The sequence below is a fragment of the Electrophorus electricus genome, chromosome 9 (genome assembly GCF_041902795.1).
Source record: "Electrophorus electricus isolate QZ-2024a chromosome 9, ASM4190279v1, whole genome shotgun sequence".
Taxonomy (NCBI): domain Eukaryota; kingdom Metazoa; phylum Chordata; class Actinopteri; order Gymnotiformes; family Gymnotidae; genus Electrophorus; species Electrophorus electricus.
The window spans coordinates 23,881,667-23,900,637 of NC_137505.1; the positions used below are offsets into that span (position 1 = coordinate 23,881,667).

Consider the following 18,971-nt stretch of genomic DNA (forward strand, 5'->3'; position numbering starts at 1 on the left):
TTGAGATTATAAAGATTGACTAAAAAAATGTTGACGCATTAAATGATTTTCTTTGGCCATGGGGCTAAAAAGGGACAGACGTGTAGTCCACTGAAAAACAATTCATTTGAGTGTAATTGCACCTCGTTGTACCCTTTTTAATGTATACTGTAGATTTTACACAATAACTACTTTGGGAAACATCTAGACTACTACATTCTGTCTGAATTTAAGGCAGGATCTAGGGCAGGGGTGGGCAATTAATTTTCCCATGGGGCCACATGAGAAATTGGAATGGTTTTAGAGAGCCAGACTAATATACTTAACTCAGTTCTACCCAATACCTACATACTGTATACAGTATATATACTATCCCTTCATAACAAAACAGTAAATGAAACAGTAAATTACAATAACATGAAAATGTGGAGCACAGAATTATAGCACAATTTAACAAACATTTTTTGAAAATGAGCATCTTCTGCAACGTTTAAAAAAAAATAGCATCACAACTTTACACAAAAACATCTAGTTTTTCAAAGACCAGCATCGCATTAACTTTATAAAAAAATGTTCAATGAGAGAAATCTAGCCTGTTTTGGGCTTGAACAAGTGCATTGAAGTCAGGTTAAATATCTGAGGTAGACAAACTTCCCATCAGAGAATGGCTTACTGTTTCTTGCAATTTTGTGTGATATTACAAAGCTGGTCCTGACGGCTGCATCCCTGGATGAGTGGAGCTTTGTAAAAAACCCTTGCAGTTTCGCTAGCAAATCTTCAGATGCCCGTGCCCGCTCTGCCTCCATCAAGTTGTTTTATTTCTCTGCGTTTAGTCTCGTAATGGTGATTCAAATTGTAATTCTTAAACACAGCTATCTGCTCTCCACAAACTAAGCACACAGTTTTACATTTGACTTCTGTAAATAAATATTTAGAAGTCCATTCCTTGTTAAAAACTCTGCATTCTGCGTCAATCTTTCTTTTTTTAACACTAGCCGACGTATTTTAAGGGCCAACAGCTAACCTTGGCTAAGAGCTAACTCCTAGCTATCCAACTCTTTTATTGAGACGTTTGAGTTGAAGGTGCATAAGACGCAAATTAAAAAAAAACAAAAACAAAACAGTTGCCTTCAAAATAAAAGCAGTGTAGTTGTATTGCGTCAAAGTCCTTGATTTCGTGCACCTATCACAGTGTAATAGGTGTCGTAGTTACACATTTACTTTTGACTTTAAATATTCCAATGATCTCATGCGGGACGGTCAGAGATAGTTAGAGGGCCGGATGTGGCCCCCGGGCCGTACAATGTCCAGGTTGGACCGTACAATGTCCAGGTTTGATACATAAATGAATATTAAATGTCTGCATGAATGTCATATTACCATGTTTTTATAAGCACAATTAGCTTATATCAAACATGCTTTTTTTCCCCTCTTCATAATATGTGAGGGAGAGTGTATGATAGAATCTAAAACACAAACCACCAAGACATTCATACGGTATACTGCATTTTATTTTCAAAGAAAGAAAATATATATGTAACTCCAATAAATATTGCAGAAACATCCATAATACAGACATAAAAATGAATTCCAACATTCAAAACAGGGTGACGCTCTACACCTAACACTTGACATTTTAAATCAGGTGCACACTGGCAAACTGGTTTAAAAATAATAATAATTCAGAGGCACAAATCTGACAACTGTTTAACAGAGAAACCCGGTTTCATTAGAAATGTCACCTCATAAATAAAAATTCTAAAAAAGGAAATTATGAAGGTTAGGTCATACTACGTACTAGCTGAACTAGTGACTGATGCAAACAAATCCACAAGCATTTTTGATTTACATTACTGCTTGATCTGGTAGTGACTAATGTTTGAATATGCATGAATTTTCCTTCCTCCTTTAAGATCCACAGAGTAAGGATGCATTTGAATATCCCCTTGACACAATAAAGTAGAGTGGTATGGGAGGTCCTCTGAGCCATCATGCCACAGAAAATATAAATTACTCCAAGCTAACCATTTTCCAATTGCTTTATAGGTTAGAGTCAGCATATTGCATAGCTGAGCTGATTCTCTTGCCGTTCCAAATGCTAATGAATTACGAAGAGGTATTAAGAACTCTGCCTGTAGAGCGTCCAGCAATAGTAAACCCCCAGGCAATGATTAGCTTGGGCACACCAACACAGAGGCACTGGAGTTGAGGCTTTGAAAAAGTACTAATATCTGGATCCACGAGCCCACATCCTTAGATATGTCCTCAAGCCAAGCCAGACCTACTACCAACAATATATCAAACACTTCGCACTGCACATAGATGTAACAGTTCAGATATGAAGCCCCTGGGACTAGAACACCAAAGGTTGACCTTGACTTTTCTTTGGCTTTGTGAAAGAGGAGAAACATAAGAAGCACTCATGTTTTGAGGTTCACAGATATTTCCAACCCTATGCACACACACACACTATTCCCATTTTTACAATTTATCAAGGCAATAACAATATGAAGTGCAAAAAAACCCACAAAAACCCAAAACAATCAAAATAAAAACAAAAAGCACCCCCCCCCCAAAAACAAAACAAAACAAAAAAGGCAGGCTGAGCCACAGTATTTGTTACATCATTTCTCTATTAAGTGCCTTCAGTGTGTTGCCTTCTGTGAGAGAATTCCTCAGTAGCCTTTCCTCCCACATTTTCACATTTCTGAGTACGAAAAAAGAATATATTCTTTTCCTTGGAAGGTCTGTGACCTGTAATTCAAATAACGTATTTCCATGGGCTAAGAAGACTGGCCAGAGTCAGCATGCTATTCTCTCCATTTAGCAATACAGACTTCAGGTAGGTTTTTTTAAATCAGAAATTTGGGATTCCAAGCACTGGAGTTCTGCTGAGTTAGCGAGAGCACCTCTGTCTCTCCAGCAGCTCATGCTTCTCTTTTGTGGGCGTGGTCTTAGGTAGCTTAATTAAGTATTCCTGTATTCCTCACTGCTTTATCTGAAGGGTTCCTCACCTCCAGAGCTAACGCAAACAATGCACTTTCCGGGCTCCTTACATGACAGTGCAGCTCTTGGCCTTGTCTTTACGCATGTCCGATGCTACAGATTCCAGGTAGGGTTTGCTGGCCATGTGGGACGTCCTCTTGGTGGCTCTAGATGACTTGTGGTGTTTTATGTTCTTGTTGTTCTTGCTGACGCAGGCCAGCGTGGCCACGTGGAAAATGTCCCTCACGCTGTTCTCTGACTGCAGGGCAGAGCACTCGATGTAGGGCGCAGAGATCTGCTTGGCCATGTTTGATCCCTAAGCAATAACAGGAGAGTCTAATAGTTCTGTATCCATTTCACACACTTAAAACAGGTCTTATAATTTTTCATCTGTGAATTTTGCCAAAATGGTGGTGGGTTGGAGCCACTCACCTGATCATATGATACCGGAGTCTGCCTGTGATTTGAGAGTTCGACCAGTGTAGTGAGGTCTGTGCGCAAATCTGATTTACATCCGACTAACAACATCTTGGTATTGGGGCAAAATTCTTGGATCTCTCCTTTCCACTGGATAAAAAACATGTTAAAATAAATTAATGTTTCAGTAAATGCATGCACTCATTTCAAATGTATGTGAACTTAATTGACAGGTCAAGAAATACACTGCACTGACATTGTTTTCAATAGATAAAGATAGAAACTCAATTTTGAATTTGGCAGGAGAGCATCATTACAAAAGCAGCACGCATGCAGAATGTTTGTCACATAGCAGAGGTCAGATGTCACACAGCAGTTATGCCTCTAATATGGACCACTGGACTACATACATTAACTCTACCCCTTTCAGGTCTTTGACCAAGGCCCCCACCATGCATTTAGAGGCCTGTTTGAGACAGTCAGGATAGGGCCAGAGGAACAGGTTTCTGAGTCTCCTCTCTGCTGAATGATGACCTCAACATCTTGTACCGGGTTCAGTCTCTGTGACATCACAAGTCACAGGGTGCTTGAAAACACAAAAGCTCTATGTGTCTCAAAGTGAACGTAAACACATCACCACAGGTCCTGCCTTTCCATTTCAGGGAGCGACAACCTCACACCCACCCCCTATCCACGTCGCATGACCTATGTGTCCTGATCCTCTGAAGTCTACACACTTATCCACAAGCCACTTGACACATTAACATCAAAACACAATCCCCAGATTAGATTGACGGAACACAACTTTTACATTTAATTCCTTTACTAGCTTTGGAAGAATGAAGAAAAATGTCAAAAATTGACAAAAACTGAAATCAAGATGTTTTTGGTACAAACCTTCTTTATCACACTGTCAAGGGTCTCTGGTCGGCTGATGTCAAAACAGATGAGGACAGCATCTGAATCAGGATAGGAGAGGGGACGCACATTGTCATAATACGGGGACCCTGTATAAACCAAAGTTAAAAACACAAGTGAATCAATGCTAAATCAATGCAATTATGTAGGCTCATGCCTTATTGGGTCAGTCCTATTCAACTGTAAGTATATATATTATGGTACTTCACAAATACCCATTAGCTGTGCTTGGCAGACATTCATTTGCAAGTACACTTCATTGACAAGGTTAGACTCCTTCTGTGCACCTAATCTGTCTGAAAACTGTCCAGCAAGAAACCCATAAAATAATCACGTATAATCATATATATTTTGATTATATTATATATTTAGATATTATATATTTGATTATATAGATATTGTGCCTCTGACTTTTCAAAATGATTCTCACAGGTCAAACAAGGACATACGTAGAATTGTCACAGAGGCGCAAGTCTTATTTGTAAGAAATGTAGGTTGGTAAAGATCACATGATGTGAGAAAGCACAGCTATACTCAGTGAAGCTGATGCACACCAGATGGTCCTTGGTTTGTGGTAAACGGTTTGACGTTACTGGGGTTTACAGGGTTGCCACATAGCTGTTAGGATATAGCCAAACTCGCATATTTTGTAGCAGTCCAAGTCACAAAAATACCTATTCAGGAATCATTGGGTTGAGCATGAAACTTTTTATAATGACTTCAAAACACAAAATTAACATCTTTTATATCAGTAGAGCCTACTCCACATCAAGTTCTTTACATGAGGAAAGTAACCCCTGTAGGAAACTTCACTTTTTGTCAATAGAAAAAAAGGTCAAAAATAGATAAAAGCTGTAGACTCAAGCCTCAAAAATTTAGACCACCAATACACAAAATAACAACAGTTCAATAGCATGAAACCATCAACAAATGTTCCAGTGGTACAGTTTGAAACAGCTGTATTTTGCTTTTTGGCGTTTTTTGTGTCAAAGTTAAGAGTGGCATGAGGCTGTTTAACTAACATCTGAAATCTCAGGGTCTGGAATGCCCTACCAATGCCAGGAATCTAAGGAATTTCTCCCAGACATGCCCCATCCAGCCGCCCACCCAATACAGAATGGCCACTGGGGGTTTCCTATGTAAACTCCAAATACTAAAAAGACAGTGGTTTCCTCTTAGCCTCACACATTACACAAACACTCTAGATGCTTAATCATTTGTCAGGAAGATGTACACGGTCTATAAAACTCAACACTGGATGTGTTATATATATATATATATATATATATATATATATATATATATATATATATATATATATATATATATATATATATATATATATATATATATAAACCCTGTCCCTCCCCTTTTTTGTTCTGTAACTAATTCCTTGATGAAAGAATCAGAGTCAAGATATTTTTCTAGTTTGTTTGACCAGTAGGTTTTTATTTGCAAAACCTACATTCAGAATGTAATTCAGTGGACCCAACATGATAAGTCTGACCAATTACAGAACTACATTTATTTAATTTTTGGGTTGAAGTGCTAAAAACAGATGCATGAAATTGAAGTTTTAAGTAATAGAAGGCTGCTTACTTGGAGCTACTTACTTAGAGTAGGTCATTTATAGCTCAAAAAAAAAAAAAATCATTCATTGTAAATATTCACCCCCCATTTTGGCCTAATGAGTCCTCAATCCTTGCTACCCTACAACAGCTTGCGTTTCCTGAGTTTATAGGAGGAAGGTGAAGGAGGTTGAAGATACTTCAAGCCTCCCATTTGATCCGCACACAACCTGAGCCAAACTGGTTTAAAATAGTAAACCATCCACAGTTAGTTCAAGATAAGATCTGTTCTCGCTCAAAAAACTTTTTTCTATAGAAAACTAAGAACTGCATGTAAGGTGTTTATGTGACTTGCAGGCACACTCTAAATATTTAGCACTAGCTTCAGGACAGTATAAATAAATGTGTCATGCCAGCCTGCCTGTGAAGGGTTTCCAGTGTAATCTCAGTTTACTACAATCACTTTATCTGTCCCCAGCAAATAAAGCTAGAGGCGGAGGAAAAATAAAGAAAAAAAAACCACAAACAAAACATATTTCTCAAAAAATAAATAATCAGATGTTTATTTACAGTATTGAAAGGCTACGTTCATGACTTGACATGATTGAGGAGATGCAGGCACCTCTGGAGACCTCTCCCATAGGAATCTGCACTTCCCTGACCCTTGACCCCTGACATGGTGTCATGTTCCAGCATTTCTCACTGAAATCTGCTCAGGCTGGGAGGCAACACAGAGTTCTCAACAAAGTGGGTTAAGGTGTCATTTTAAAAGGAGATCCCTTAAGAGAGCACTCAAAGCACACTACAAATGTCAAGGGATGCGAACCATGCTAAATTTAGGCAGGAGCTGCCCTTTGTGCCAACCTACTTTCAGATTGGCAGAGTGTGCTTGATCCTAATTCCCAGTTAGCATCTTTCTTCTGACAAAGGCTTATTAAGCATTAGTCATGAAGATAACTTTCTCTTTTAGAACTTGGCAACATATCTGCACACTCTGAAGCAAGCCAATGGCATGGCTGAAATCACCTGGGAGGAGGCAGGACTCAACCACAGGCAGTGTCTGCTGCTCTACCTTCTCCTTCACCCCAGACTGGCAGGTCAGCAGACAGCTGGTGGAGTCAGCCCGCTAACAGAGGTGGCGTGCATAAGGCACTCAAAAGATGCAGTCCAAAGGAACAAGGTGAACACAAGTTCCTGCTACAGTAGAATAGGAACTGAAGCTTTAATGTTTACTGCAGCTTGAAGGCCTCTCAACCACCATTTGGAAAGTTCTCTAATAGTATTTTTTTCCTGTTATGCCCTAATACTGTAATACCAGCACTCAGTCCGATCCTGGAGGTCATCTGCCTGAAAGAAAATGACAATGTGCTCCAAGGCAAGTTTGTCCTGAAGCACTACACATTTCAGATTCCTAATGTTTGAGACTGACAGGCTATGTGAGTGTGTGCGTCCTCTACGGGCTAGCTGCTGCTCATTTAGCCAAGTCTCGCACCCCCAGGCCAGCTCTACTGAAGTCAGCCGGGACGGGCAAGGAGGTCAAACACAGGCAGCATCCACTCGTCAACACCGTCCTCCACCCAAACTGGCATGTCAGCTGCTGGAGTCAGTCCACTAATAGAGGCCCGCTAATAATTTCCAGGCATTGAACTCCAAGGCTGTTTCTAGCCAATTACGTAAGCTATAGGCATTACAACTACAACAAAAACCAAGGGTGAAGTTTTTGAGACCGCAGACCAACGGATTTATAATTTGAGAGGCAAGCAAAAAATAACGCATAAAACGGTTTCAGAATTATGATTTATGAGCACTGCCGGGCGCTTTTTCTGGCAGAACTGCAAAAATGCCAAACTAATTACATACCGGCTGAAAATGTCCAGTCTCTGTACATGTGATCCGACCAAAACTACCGCAACCGTAGAGGGACGCTGGTAATTTATGAGGCTCGACGCTTTGAGGTGTGCTCGAGAGATGCTCCCTGCCCAAAGATTTAGTGTCGCCTCAAACGGAGCATCGCAGGCATTTGGGAGGAGAGGCATTTGCGTGCCTTCTCTAAATAAGCACAGATGATTGGACTTGCTCAACACCTCCTATGACTCCAAGCTTTTACATTTCACGCCTAGCAAGCAAGGTTCTTATTGTTCATCACGCGTGATGTGCTGTTTCCTCGGAACACATCCCGGACGCTCGCAGTGGGTCTACGCATTTGTGTTAATTACTTAAAGCCATGAAGTCTTGTAAATGTGCTTGCTCTGTGAACGAGCAATGCAGCTATGTCAGCAGTACTGACCTTCTTGGAGTTGAAACCAAATTTCAATGTAATTTCCCTATGTTCTGTCCTGTTTATGTAAGGCTGAAGTATCTTACCCGAGGTATCCCATAGACTAAGCTCAATTCTTTGTGAGTCGATCTCAAAACTGGCTGTGTAGTTCTCAAACACTGTCGGGACGTAGTTCTACGAGAGAGAGAGAGAGAGAGAGAGAGAGAGAGAGAGAGAGAGAGAGAGAGAGAGAGAGAGAGAGAGAGAGAATACATTCAGAAAATCAGCACAAATTAGATGACTGACAACTTCAACAAATCTTGGTTCCGTCGCTTACTTACGGGGTACCCAAATGCATTCTATATTATGTGGTAAATAAACACCAATGATTCCGATGTTGCAGGCGCATCTAACTTCATTTTAAATTAGTAAATATTAAATATTTACAGTAAAGTCCTTCCACATGCATACGTGCAAAATAAATGAGTCACCATCCACTACACACCTCCGGGAAGCAGTCTTTTGCAAAGACGTGAAGCAGAGCCGTTTTCCCACACTGACTATCCCCAATCACTACAATCTTACACTTTACACTCTGATTGGCATCCATTCCAGACATCGCAGAGAGCTTTTGATTGGAAATACTGTCCTTCATTGATATAAAGCAATAATCCTTCAGATAATGACGTTAGAATTAACTCCAGACAACGGAAACATTTGCAGCGCACCGGTTTAAAACAGCTCCGCGTTATGGCAATACTGTCTCATCGCAGCACTGTGCCGACTGAGCGCTGTAAGCATGTTTTCTAACGCGCTGGGAAACACATGCCATGAAACCAATGGCCAATCCTTTCCCTTTCCAATCTGTAGAAACGACCGCCCCTTTTCCTTTCATGACCAAAAATTGCCTGTTTATATACCCGCAGAAACAGCGACCTCTATGGCCAACGGTACTTTCCATTATTGTTTCATTAGGATGTGTGCAAACAAGTTTTAAAAAGTGACATGAAAAATGTCCTGAGGTAAATTCAGCTCGCCTTTTTGTCGGCGTGCTTCCACCTTTTAAGCGGTTTCAGGGAAAGGAAAAGGAAAAAAAAAAAACAGAAACTAAATATGTTGAGTCTTGAATCTGCATATAATGACTTCCGACTCTAAATACAGTGATTTCTGAATCTTACTATATTCAGCACACCACTAGCCTACCATAATACTGAATAATGGATATCTGCATGACTGTGCTCTAGCATATATTTTATCTCTACACATGAATGTCTGTAAGAAATAATGGAAACTGGGCTTCTGAATAATCACACTAGGCCTGCTTAGAGTGCACAGATAGACAGCCAAGGTTGACACTGCTCCTGATGTTAGTTTTGGACAGTAGGAAGGGACTGGGATCATTAACTTCGCCCTGCGGCTCTTCCCCACCTAACGGCAGAGCGGCTGGCATCAGCCTAAAGCCTCGCACTTCATTTAGGGTCATGCCCATGGGCTCCATATTCAGTGCCATCCTCTCTTGGTTTAAACCAGCCATTAATGCCACTGACTGATGTTACTGATGACTATACTGACCAGCCCATGCCTCCGACGCCCAGTTCTCTAATTATCGAATGCCGGGCACCGAGGTTCCAGAGTAGTGTTTATGGTTCTAAACTCTCTGGAGTGACTCAGTTACAGCCTCAGGAGAAGAACAGCGAATCGATTCGCCAGCTATGCATCTCATGGATGGCATTGATTTTTTTTGTACAGCTTGAATGGTGTCCCTCCTCAATAATGGTTAGTGGGACAGCAGAATAGAGTAACAGGGTAAAAGACCCTCTAAGTGGTACCCACGTTAACCCCCACCACTGCCATTCCAGTTCAAAATGTTATCTGACAGTAAGTGTTTCTACTCCATGCCTACTAGGTAGATAGATGCTGCTAATTTCTTCCCCTTGTCTCTCATTTAGAGCAGAAGTTATTCATAATAAATAAAGCAGAGAATATTAATTTAAAATATTGTTGTGATTGTTTCTGTTTAGCAGTCAAAATCATCAACAACTTGGATAAATGTACAGCTAATTAACACATGTACGCTGGATATTCCACACTTCAAATATGTAATCATCACTTACACTCCTGCAGATGCACATGTTATAGGCTACTGTAAGAAACCTACATGTGCTGATCAAATAAATACAATTCTACAGTGGTTTACAATGCCAGTGCAATAACCAGTAAGGCATAGGGTTGACCAAAAGCATGCAGATGAAAAGTGACCCTTGATTGTGACTTGCACTAATCATATGTGGCCATATCACTGAGTGCATAAACGCTGTATCATGGTGTGCAACTGAAGCAACTGAAACATGTCTTCAGAAAATTCAAAGTACCCTCAGTGAACCTATGGCAATGTAACAATGACTTTGAGTCAGCGCGCACACACACACACACACACACGCACAATCAGAATGGTCCGTCTGCCAATGGGAGCAGATGGACATTTGAATAAAAGATGGGGTCCAACGCAAAGAAGAGAAAAGACAGATGGGCTCCAAAAAGATATTGAGAATAGTCTAGATGAGACACAGGTACATCAGGACAAAGGATAGCATGGAGTTAAAGAACAAATTAATGAAAAGTCCCTTTCAAGGGCATGGTGTAAGGATGGACAGTAGCCCTGGCTTGGTTATTTTAATGTATTTTCTTGAATTTTATTTTCTTGAATTAATTTGAATTTAATTTTTTATAATAAACTTTCTTGAATTTTAAATTTGTAAATACAACTACAATTTCCCCTAGGATAAATAAAGCTAAAATATTTCACAAAGGAATATCACACTGCCCTAGCCTGTCTAAATACAGACATGGAGGGAGATCATGTCTTTAGACTTTAGCAAATATGGCTAGGGAATGCTATGACTTTGTATTCATTGTCATCTAGTTAGTATAATGAGGTAATCTGGGTTTTTCCTACTCCTAAATTCCTGCTCTGACTCACCTTTCCTGGAAAGCATAATCACTCTTTGAATGCAGAAGCAGCTGTTGACATTTGGAATTAATTGCATGGAATTTACCATGAATATTTTCCTGTCTATACTTACAGCACATACTCACAATAAAATGCCTTTATCAAATACGATCCAAAACACGCTAAATAAATTCCTAAAAAATTCCAGAATTATTATAAACAGAATGAAATCATATTACAATATCAAATTACCCAAAATGCTATTATATTATAATATCAAATCATTCACCTTGCTATTATATTACAGTACTGAATGTTGAGCATAACAAGGTGGTTTATGGCTTAGAGGAATGAGGACAAACGATGAAAACTGGTTTGGCAGTGTTTGAACTATTTGCCATGCACAGCTTCACAGATGGGAATTTCCAGTGCTGGGTATGTAACCATGGTGACAGTCTGATTGTGCTTTGGAGGAAAAGCGAGTTGCTTTCTTGTGAGGTTTTGAACACTTTCAAATAATTGACTGAAGTATGTTTGCTGCTTTGTCAGCAACATATACTCAGAACCAAGAGGTTGCTCCTATTTTAAAACACTCCTAGAGTGTGAGTGACATCACTATAGCCAGGCTGCCCCTCGACAGTGAAAACACCAAAACGTGCAGGGCTATTGCTGTTGCTATTAATTACAATTTACTTTCGTACTTCACACACACTTCTTTTTTGTTTGTTTGTTTCAGTGGATGTAAAATAAAACACTGTTTTAGTTTCAGAGGTATTGGTACACTTATTTTGCTTATGAAAATCTCTTCAGCAAAATCAATGGACAACAGGATTACTGACATACCAAATCCACTGTTGAGTTTAAATTTGCATACAGAGTCAGAAAAAAATCAATAAATCTGAATTATGTAGAGAATGAACTGTGTACACATCTATACAAATAATAATTAAAACCTTTTTACATGAAAAATGAATAATAATTTTGAATTTATCTTGGATAGAAATGCTGAAATGCTGAAAATCTGAAAATGTATGACTGAGAATACTATTGCATCCCAGTGATTAATAACACTGATTAAGAAAAATTTGTCTTGTGCAAAAAAAAAAAAAAAACCCCACCTGTTCATAGCTATTTTGCACCCTGAAGCCAAATATGTTGTCAGAATTTGTCTTTTGTTGTTGTTGCTCCAGTATACTCACATTTTATTGTTTATAGCATGGAGTAGCAGTATTAATGAAAGTAGAGTATCATGTCCAACTTCACAAGCTGGAGGCAACTAGACACACAAATGAGAGGTGGCGACACATGCGAGAATGCAGAGGCTTTATTTAATTGTGGGATTAATCGAGGTCACCCTCCAATTTAAGATCCATATTAACAAACCAAAGAGAATATGAACAAGGTACACACAACGTAAACAAAAGCAAACATAAACCAATACAGGGGATGATCGATGACAATAAGCAGGGCGGCGCTATAGTTATGGGGAATGTGGTACTCAGGGTGGAGACACACGTGGGACGGACCAGGGATAGTTAACAAACGCAGGACTGACAGGAGCACATGCTGCACTAAATAAAGGACAAGTGATGAACAAGGGCCAGCCGTAAAGATTAGTTAAACAAGAACGAAAAGGATCCTCACTCACTCCACTGTGATGGGAGAGAACCCTCTCTATATTGGTAGACTATTGCTGCACACTAAAGGATTTTCCTGAGGCCAAATATAGGCAAACAATCATACACCTGTACATTTAGTACAAGTACAAGTAAATTTGTACATAATTTGTACAGTGTGTAATTACATACTTATTTATGAATATGTAATATATACATATTGTAAATTGTAGCTGCTGTCATACTTGATAGGAAGTATAAAAATAGAAATAGATTTAAAAAATGTATTTGAATTCAGCAGAAAAAAAGTACTATAAGATATGCTTATTTCAGCTTGTGGTATAAATAAAGCAAAAACTTTGTTTCCCACTGTAATCAGCTGCACAATACCAGTTCCAATGGGAATCACCCACCTTAGCTGTGTAATTTGCAATCAACAACAATGCCTAACTTGAGAAGTGTGCTCTTCATGCAGACTATACTCCCAAACTGGGCTGAATTAAAGACATGCTGGACCACCACTGAGAACATCAAAAATGAACTTACAGGTCTCCAGGTGATTATACCTGGCAATTAAAGCTGTTTAAATGGTGACTGCTGTGAGAAACTGATGGAGCCTATTGGATGGTTAAGGACATGCCAACTCCCCACCACACACACACACTCCATGTGTAGCACCTGGGATCCCAGTAACACCAGTGAGGGTCTGGCAGAAGAGGGTGTGGCAGGGGAGCTCTCAAAGAAAACTAGGAACTGTGAACTACCAGAGTGGCAGGGAGTTTAGTTGCATAATGCTAAACATGACTAACATGACTTAATATCACAGATGGTCTATTTTTGCATGTGGGCCAGGTATTAGCCTTAGAAAATATCTTGTAGATGTACCTTAGTTTCTTCTGACCCTTTTAAAGGGATGACGTTTCACTTTAAATTGTTTAAAAATAAATTATTATGTAAGTAGTTAAGTATTTGTTTGAAAATACACCCAGGTTTTTCTCTGTAGAGTAACCTTATTTATTCTTGTGTATACTGTACATGGAGACTAAAGTTTATTTTATTTTTGTAATTTGGATGAAACTCATTAACTTGAAAACAGGCTTTAAGCAGACTAGCTGCAGCTCCTGTAGTGCGACTGAGCATTAGAGGAAATGCAAATATGGTACAATCTTCCCATAAACATCAAGCAACATGTGATTCAACCCCCTCAATTATAATCTGATTACACCACCCAAAACCCCTCAGTTTTCTTCAGAGAACTGCCTCACCCAGAGTGACTGATCTATCACCAGTCTAGTGAAGAGAGAAGAATAAACACAGCATGAAACGTTCATATTACCCTAGTCCTTCCTTATGCTATGCTTTGTTGTATCTTGACCCTCACATGGTGAAACCACACAATAGCACTGAACAAATATCAAGTTTATGAAACAAGAGATGTCATGTGATTGCATGACTAGGTGTGAGTCAGTTTTTAGTGTTTTTCTCAAGTTGGCAGCCACTTTTCAAGTGATCTCATCCTCAGTCATATCACTGCAGTCATATCACTGCAGTGTATATTTACCATGGCAAGGATTACTGAGCTACAACCTCTCTCCATAAAACAACGAATGTCATTCATGTTTGAGGGCTACATATGTTGTGGGATTATATATGTTCTAGGGCATCATCTTTGAGACTGTAAATAAGAACCACGCACGAAGGCTGAACTAGGACATGGGAAATTAATACATGCTTGTGTGTGCCAGAGAAACGGGAGGAGTAATTGTAGCCTTATTCATGTGTGGCAAGAGGGAGGGAAGGAACTCCAAACACAGATCTGCCCTGGAGGAGCTGGAACCCCTACGCTACCTCAAACATTGAAATGCCAGGAGATCACTGGAATGGGAAAACCTCACCGCAAAGCCATAATCTGGAAAACATGACACTAGAAATTAAACTTAATGCCCAGACAGAATATATTACTGACACAAAATCAGGAGCATTGTAAATGAATGCAATGAGCACAATTTATGTGTCAGTGGCTTGTGTAAAACAATGATTTAGACCACTGTTTACAAAAGCATGCAGCTGCCGTTCTGCCATCTGAGGCACAGACAATGTGATGGGACAGCCACATATTGCATGTGCATTGTTAATCACCATGCCAATGTCTATGATATCAGGTCTTGCATTCCCACAATGGTATGTCACATGAGGCATCTGCCACCTCTGACTAAAGACCAGCTTGGAGATTCATTAAGGAACGATCACAGAGACAGCCCTTTAAAAAGGGATGCGGATGTTAAAGTCTAACGTTTAGTGGCACAGGGACCACTGTAGCACTGGTAAGAACTGATTGTGAATGAGAATCCATGAAAATAGCATTGACATTCAAAAAGCACATTTAACATAGAAATCGAACATTATCTCACGTTAGACATTATTTTATTTGGTTAAATGAGATTACAATAGTATTTCACTATTAGCCTACAAGCATTTTGTTATACATGATCCTTTATATTATGTAAATTAAAAGACAAGTTATTGCCCAAACCCAGTATGTGTGATGTGTGATACTGGCAGGAACACTACTGGAAGATCTGGAGGACAGCCCACCATTTGTTAGCCCAATCCCTCAAAATCTGTCAAAGACCAAGATTCTGTCCATGTAATTATTAACAATCACCCCCACCTCCATCAGATAAATAAATAAATAACACTTCCACAAGGCCAAAGATGAAGTCATACTATTTTTCTCAGTCCATCTGGTGGCAAAGGTGCTGGGTGAGCTGTGATTTCCTCCTCCTTCTGCTGGCTGGAGGAGAATCACATGCATTCTGATGCAGTCTGCTCACAGTAGGGTGCTTTCGCAATCGCACAAGGCTACAATTACCCCCTGCCTCACCACTGCAAGTCCAGCTGACAGCCCAGTACAGCCGAGGCTCCAGACAGCCCCAGCAATGCAATACACATTGTGCAGGGTTAAGTCAAAATGATGGGAGCGTTATGGGTTGTTATGTATAGAACTCTTGCACTGAGATGTTTTACATATGTTCTGTGATGTTAACATACACTGTTGCAAATGCATGTTTGTCATTCAGTTGAATGAATGACTATACAGTGAATGGTAAAAAATTCAAGGACTTGTCTGAGACAAGGATATAACCTCTGGCAGCTTCTTTTTAAAAAGCAGGAACAATTATCATGGGACTACTTTGTTCAGCAGCCTTTGACAGGGGCTATGGAATGAAATACCAAGTCAAACAAACTACTGAAATTCCACTAGGACGTTTATACCCACAGAAGGGTAAAACATGACAGTTTGTCAGAGCCGCATTCTTTAGTGGCTGTCAATTCACAATTTCATTTGTTTGTTAATACATCTGGTCAGGGAACAGAACTTACATCTAATTTACATCTGCTACAAAACTCTTGGTGCCTTTTTTTCCTAAAATAATTATGGGCAATTATCACCTCTGGTCAATGCAAAGGAAATGTAAAAGTTATTATTTAGATTTTTGTTTTACTATGTATGCTAGTTTATTCTTTTTTATCATATTAAAGTAAATTTCAGTTTATTCTATTTTCAAATTACATCTTGTTTATAGAACTGATATGGCTTCTGAACACCGGAGCTGTGGAAATGAATAATTGGAGATTCACAGGAGGTAATATGAAAACAATCTGTGCACACATTCACTTGATGGTAAACCTAAGTCAGAAGCTGCCTTAACTCAACCTCAACATCATGTAGGGATGTTAATTCAGAGGAGGACACCTAGAGACATACATTTGGAACTGCAAAATCCCTAATGTTGTGTCAATACCTACAGTATGATCCACATAGTCCAGCTGGACAACACTTTCAACACTTGTAGGAATTATGTAACCATATCATAATATTATTTTATCTCTGCATATTGTTTATTCTTTCCTTCAACACATTACCTTCATCAAAGAGATAAGGTCTTCAGTGCTTTGGTTTTCACTATTGCTAAAGAATGAGCCTGGGTATTAACGATTCTTGTAATGATGTAAAGCACACTGTGACCAATTCACTATTACAACACCAGCTTTCCAGGTTGTTTCCTTTACAGCATCTGGACTCTCTGTCAGACCTCATTTTGTCACAGAAAGGCACTGACATTCCCTGCAGCCTGCCAACTGCATACTGTTTGAGCTTTTGTTCTCCAAATAAACATTTTTGTATTTTCCTCGCACGTTTACTACAGACTGACTCTGGGGAGGCTTCATGGTAAACCCAGGGAATAGCACAGATTTTGGCAAAAATATAGCTCAATCTAAGTGGTGCTGAAAGCACACACAAAACCTAAAATAGCTCTAACATAGCTTATGGCATGAAAAAGCACTTTTCAAATTTTTCAACCAATCATTTTTCAAGAATATAGCCAATGCAATGAAGTGAAAGTCCCTTTTATATGACATAAAGGTTTTCAGAGTAGTATTAGCTCACAGTTACACAGTGGGACAGTTCCTAGCTTCATTACTGTGACTGTGTCCAGGGAGATCTTCTCTGTCTACATCCCTCTGGAGGGCCACAGTAACCATCCATACTGTGACAAACAGCATCATAGCCTCTTTATTCATGTGGATTGGGCTATAGGCAGAGTTGGGTTGAGATTTCAGACTTGCTGAGCAAGGTAGCCTTTCATGACCGTGAAGAGAGGAGAGGACAGTGGTGCGGGGGGAGGGGAAAGGCCTAGACACTCTTCAGAGGCTAGCAATCTGCTAAACACTGTCAAGGCAAAGGTAGTAATTAGTGCTTATCTTCATTTGTTCTGCCGCACATAAAATTAAAAACAAAAATTTTAACAGTATCTTATATAAACAATATTTACATTTTTAAAAAGTATTTACATTCCATGAAGCTTCCTGAATGGGATCAGCTGTGGATAATCGGGCGTAAAGAAGAACTAGGTGGGTTGGGCTAACCTGTTCTCCCCTCTAATTGGCTCATGGGGACATTTTGTCTCTGGAGGGATGCTATATCCCAGGGTGACAGATTTCATCCCATAATTACTCTTTGTTCATAGTGACTACAGACATAACACTTGAGCATCCCAGTCTGGCCATATGCTTTAGAAAAATATAAATGCACTTCAAAGTCGGTTAAACAAAGATGTATCACAGCAGAACTGTCAAATGAACACATTTTGCTCTGGAACATCCTTGTACTGCATGCAGACACTGTCTGCTTTAAGACAGTAGGTCATACCTACTTTTTATTACTATCAGTTTTCATGCCCTTTTGCACCAATCCACCTGAAAAAAAAAACATCAGTATGCTACTGGTATGCTTCAAGGTGACCTCGAGGTTGCCAGTAGATTCATCACAAAGCAATGGCTCCCTCAGCCTAATACTGTCATGACTCATGTACTAATAAATGCCAGTTAACCAGGCAGGAGAAAGGAATCATCTCAAGTATACCACCAAATTTTGTTTGGATTTGTTACATGTGTCACTCATTGCATTATAATTAAAACAAATGCCAATAAGCCATCTTGACAAAGTAGTTAAATGTAGTTAAACGGGACTCTGAAAATTGCAAGTTGCTTACTGCAAGAGAATATAGATAGTGAACTATGACCCATGTTAACACATCAAAATAACAACACAACTTAATAAAACAGATACTTTTATAATAGTATGCATTTTAATACTCATACTGTCTGACCGAAGAATTCTATGTGGAGTGACATGATGATATTGCAGTCTCACCATGGACATTTTGCAGAGGTCTTACCTTTTAATCACAGGAAACTGGATGGGTATAAAAGTAACAAAACAAATTATTATGCATATGAAAATTAACATATTTGGATAAGCCTCAGAACCAGAGTATGTGACGCATATATGCAAGTTCCAGGGGTTGATCACCCATGGCAACAGGAAATAAGGCATTAATCAAACTGTCGTGTCATAATTAAGCCACAAGCCTTCCAGAGGGACCTCACACGTGAAATAACACATGACCTAAACTCCACCAGAAATACTCTGGCTGGTGATTGATAAGCTAAGCTATTTTGCTAATTGTCCACAAGGCACCAAAAAAAAAAAAAAAAAAAAAAAAAAAAAAAGATCCATGATCATTTTAGCAGCCATCCTGGAATACAACAGAAGAATGACAGAAGAATCACTAAAATCCATAAAAGGAATGAAAAGGATCATATGGTAATGAACATGTCAGGCCCCTGCCAGTACCCAGCCAGCCCTCTCAAACCACTTCATCAGTTCCAATCACCAGTTTATTAGATCCTCCTTTTACATGTGCCTCATTACC

General features: G+C 39.4%; 1 protein-coding gene across 2 annotated transcripts; it reads right to left on the reverse strand.

Moving 5' to 3' along the window:
- Nucleotides 1-1,472: 1,472 nt before the first annotated feature.
- On the reverse strand, nt 1,473-8,931 carry LOC113577410 (rho-related GTP-binding protein RhoE-like). 2 transcript variants are annotated; one of them, XM_081720797.1, is made up of 5 exons: nt 8,630-8,931; nt 8,232-8,319; nt 4,279-4,340; nt 3,397-3,531; nt 1,473-3,280 (listed from the first exon to the last, which is right to left on the reverse strand). In XM_081720797.1, exons 1-5 carry the CDS (start codon nt 8,777-8,779, stop codon nt 3,032-3,034), a joined length of 684 nt encoding a protein of 227 aa, XP_081576923.1. In that variant the 5' UTR covers nt 8,780-8,931; the 3' UTR covers nt 1,473-3,031. The 2 variants fall into 2 exon arrangements, with proteins under 2 accessions (XP_081576923.1, XP_026865842.2); XM_027010041.3 differs by having other exon boundaries at nt 4,279-4,388; nt 8,630-8,928.
- Nucleotides 8,932-18,971: the final 10,040 nt, after the last annotated feature.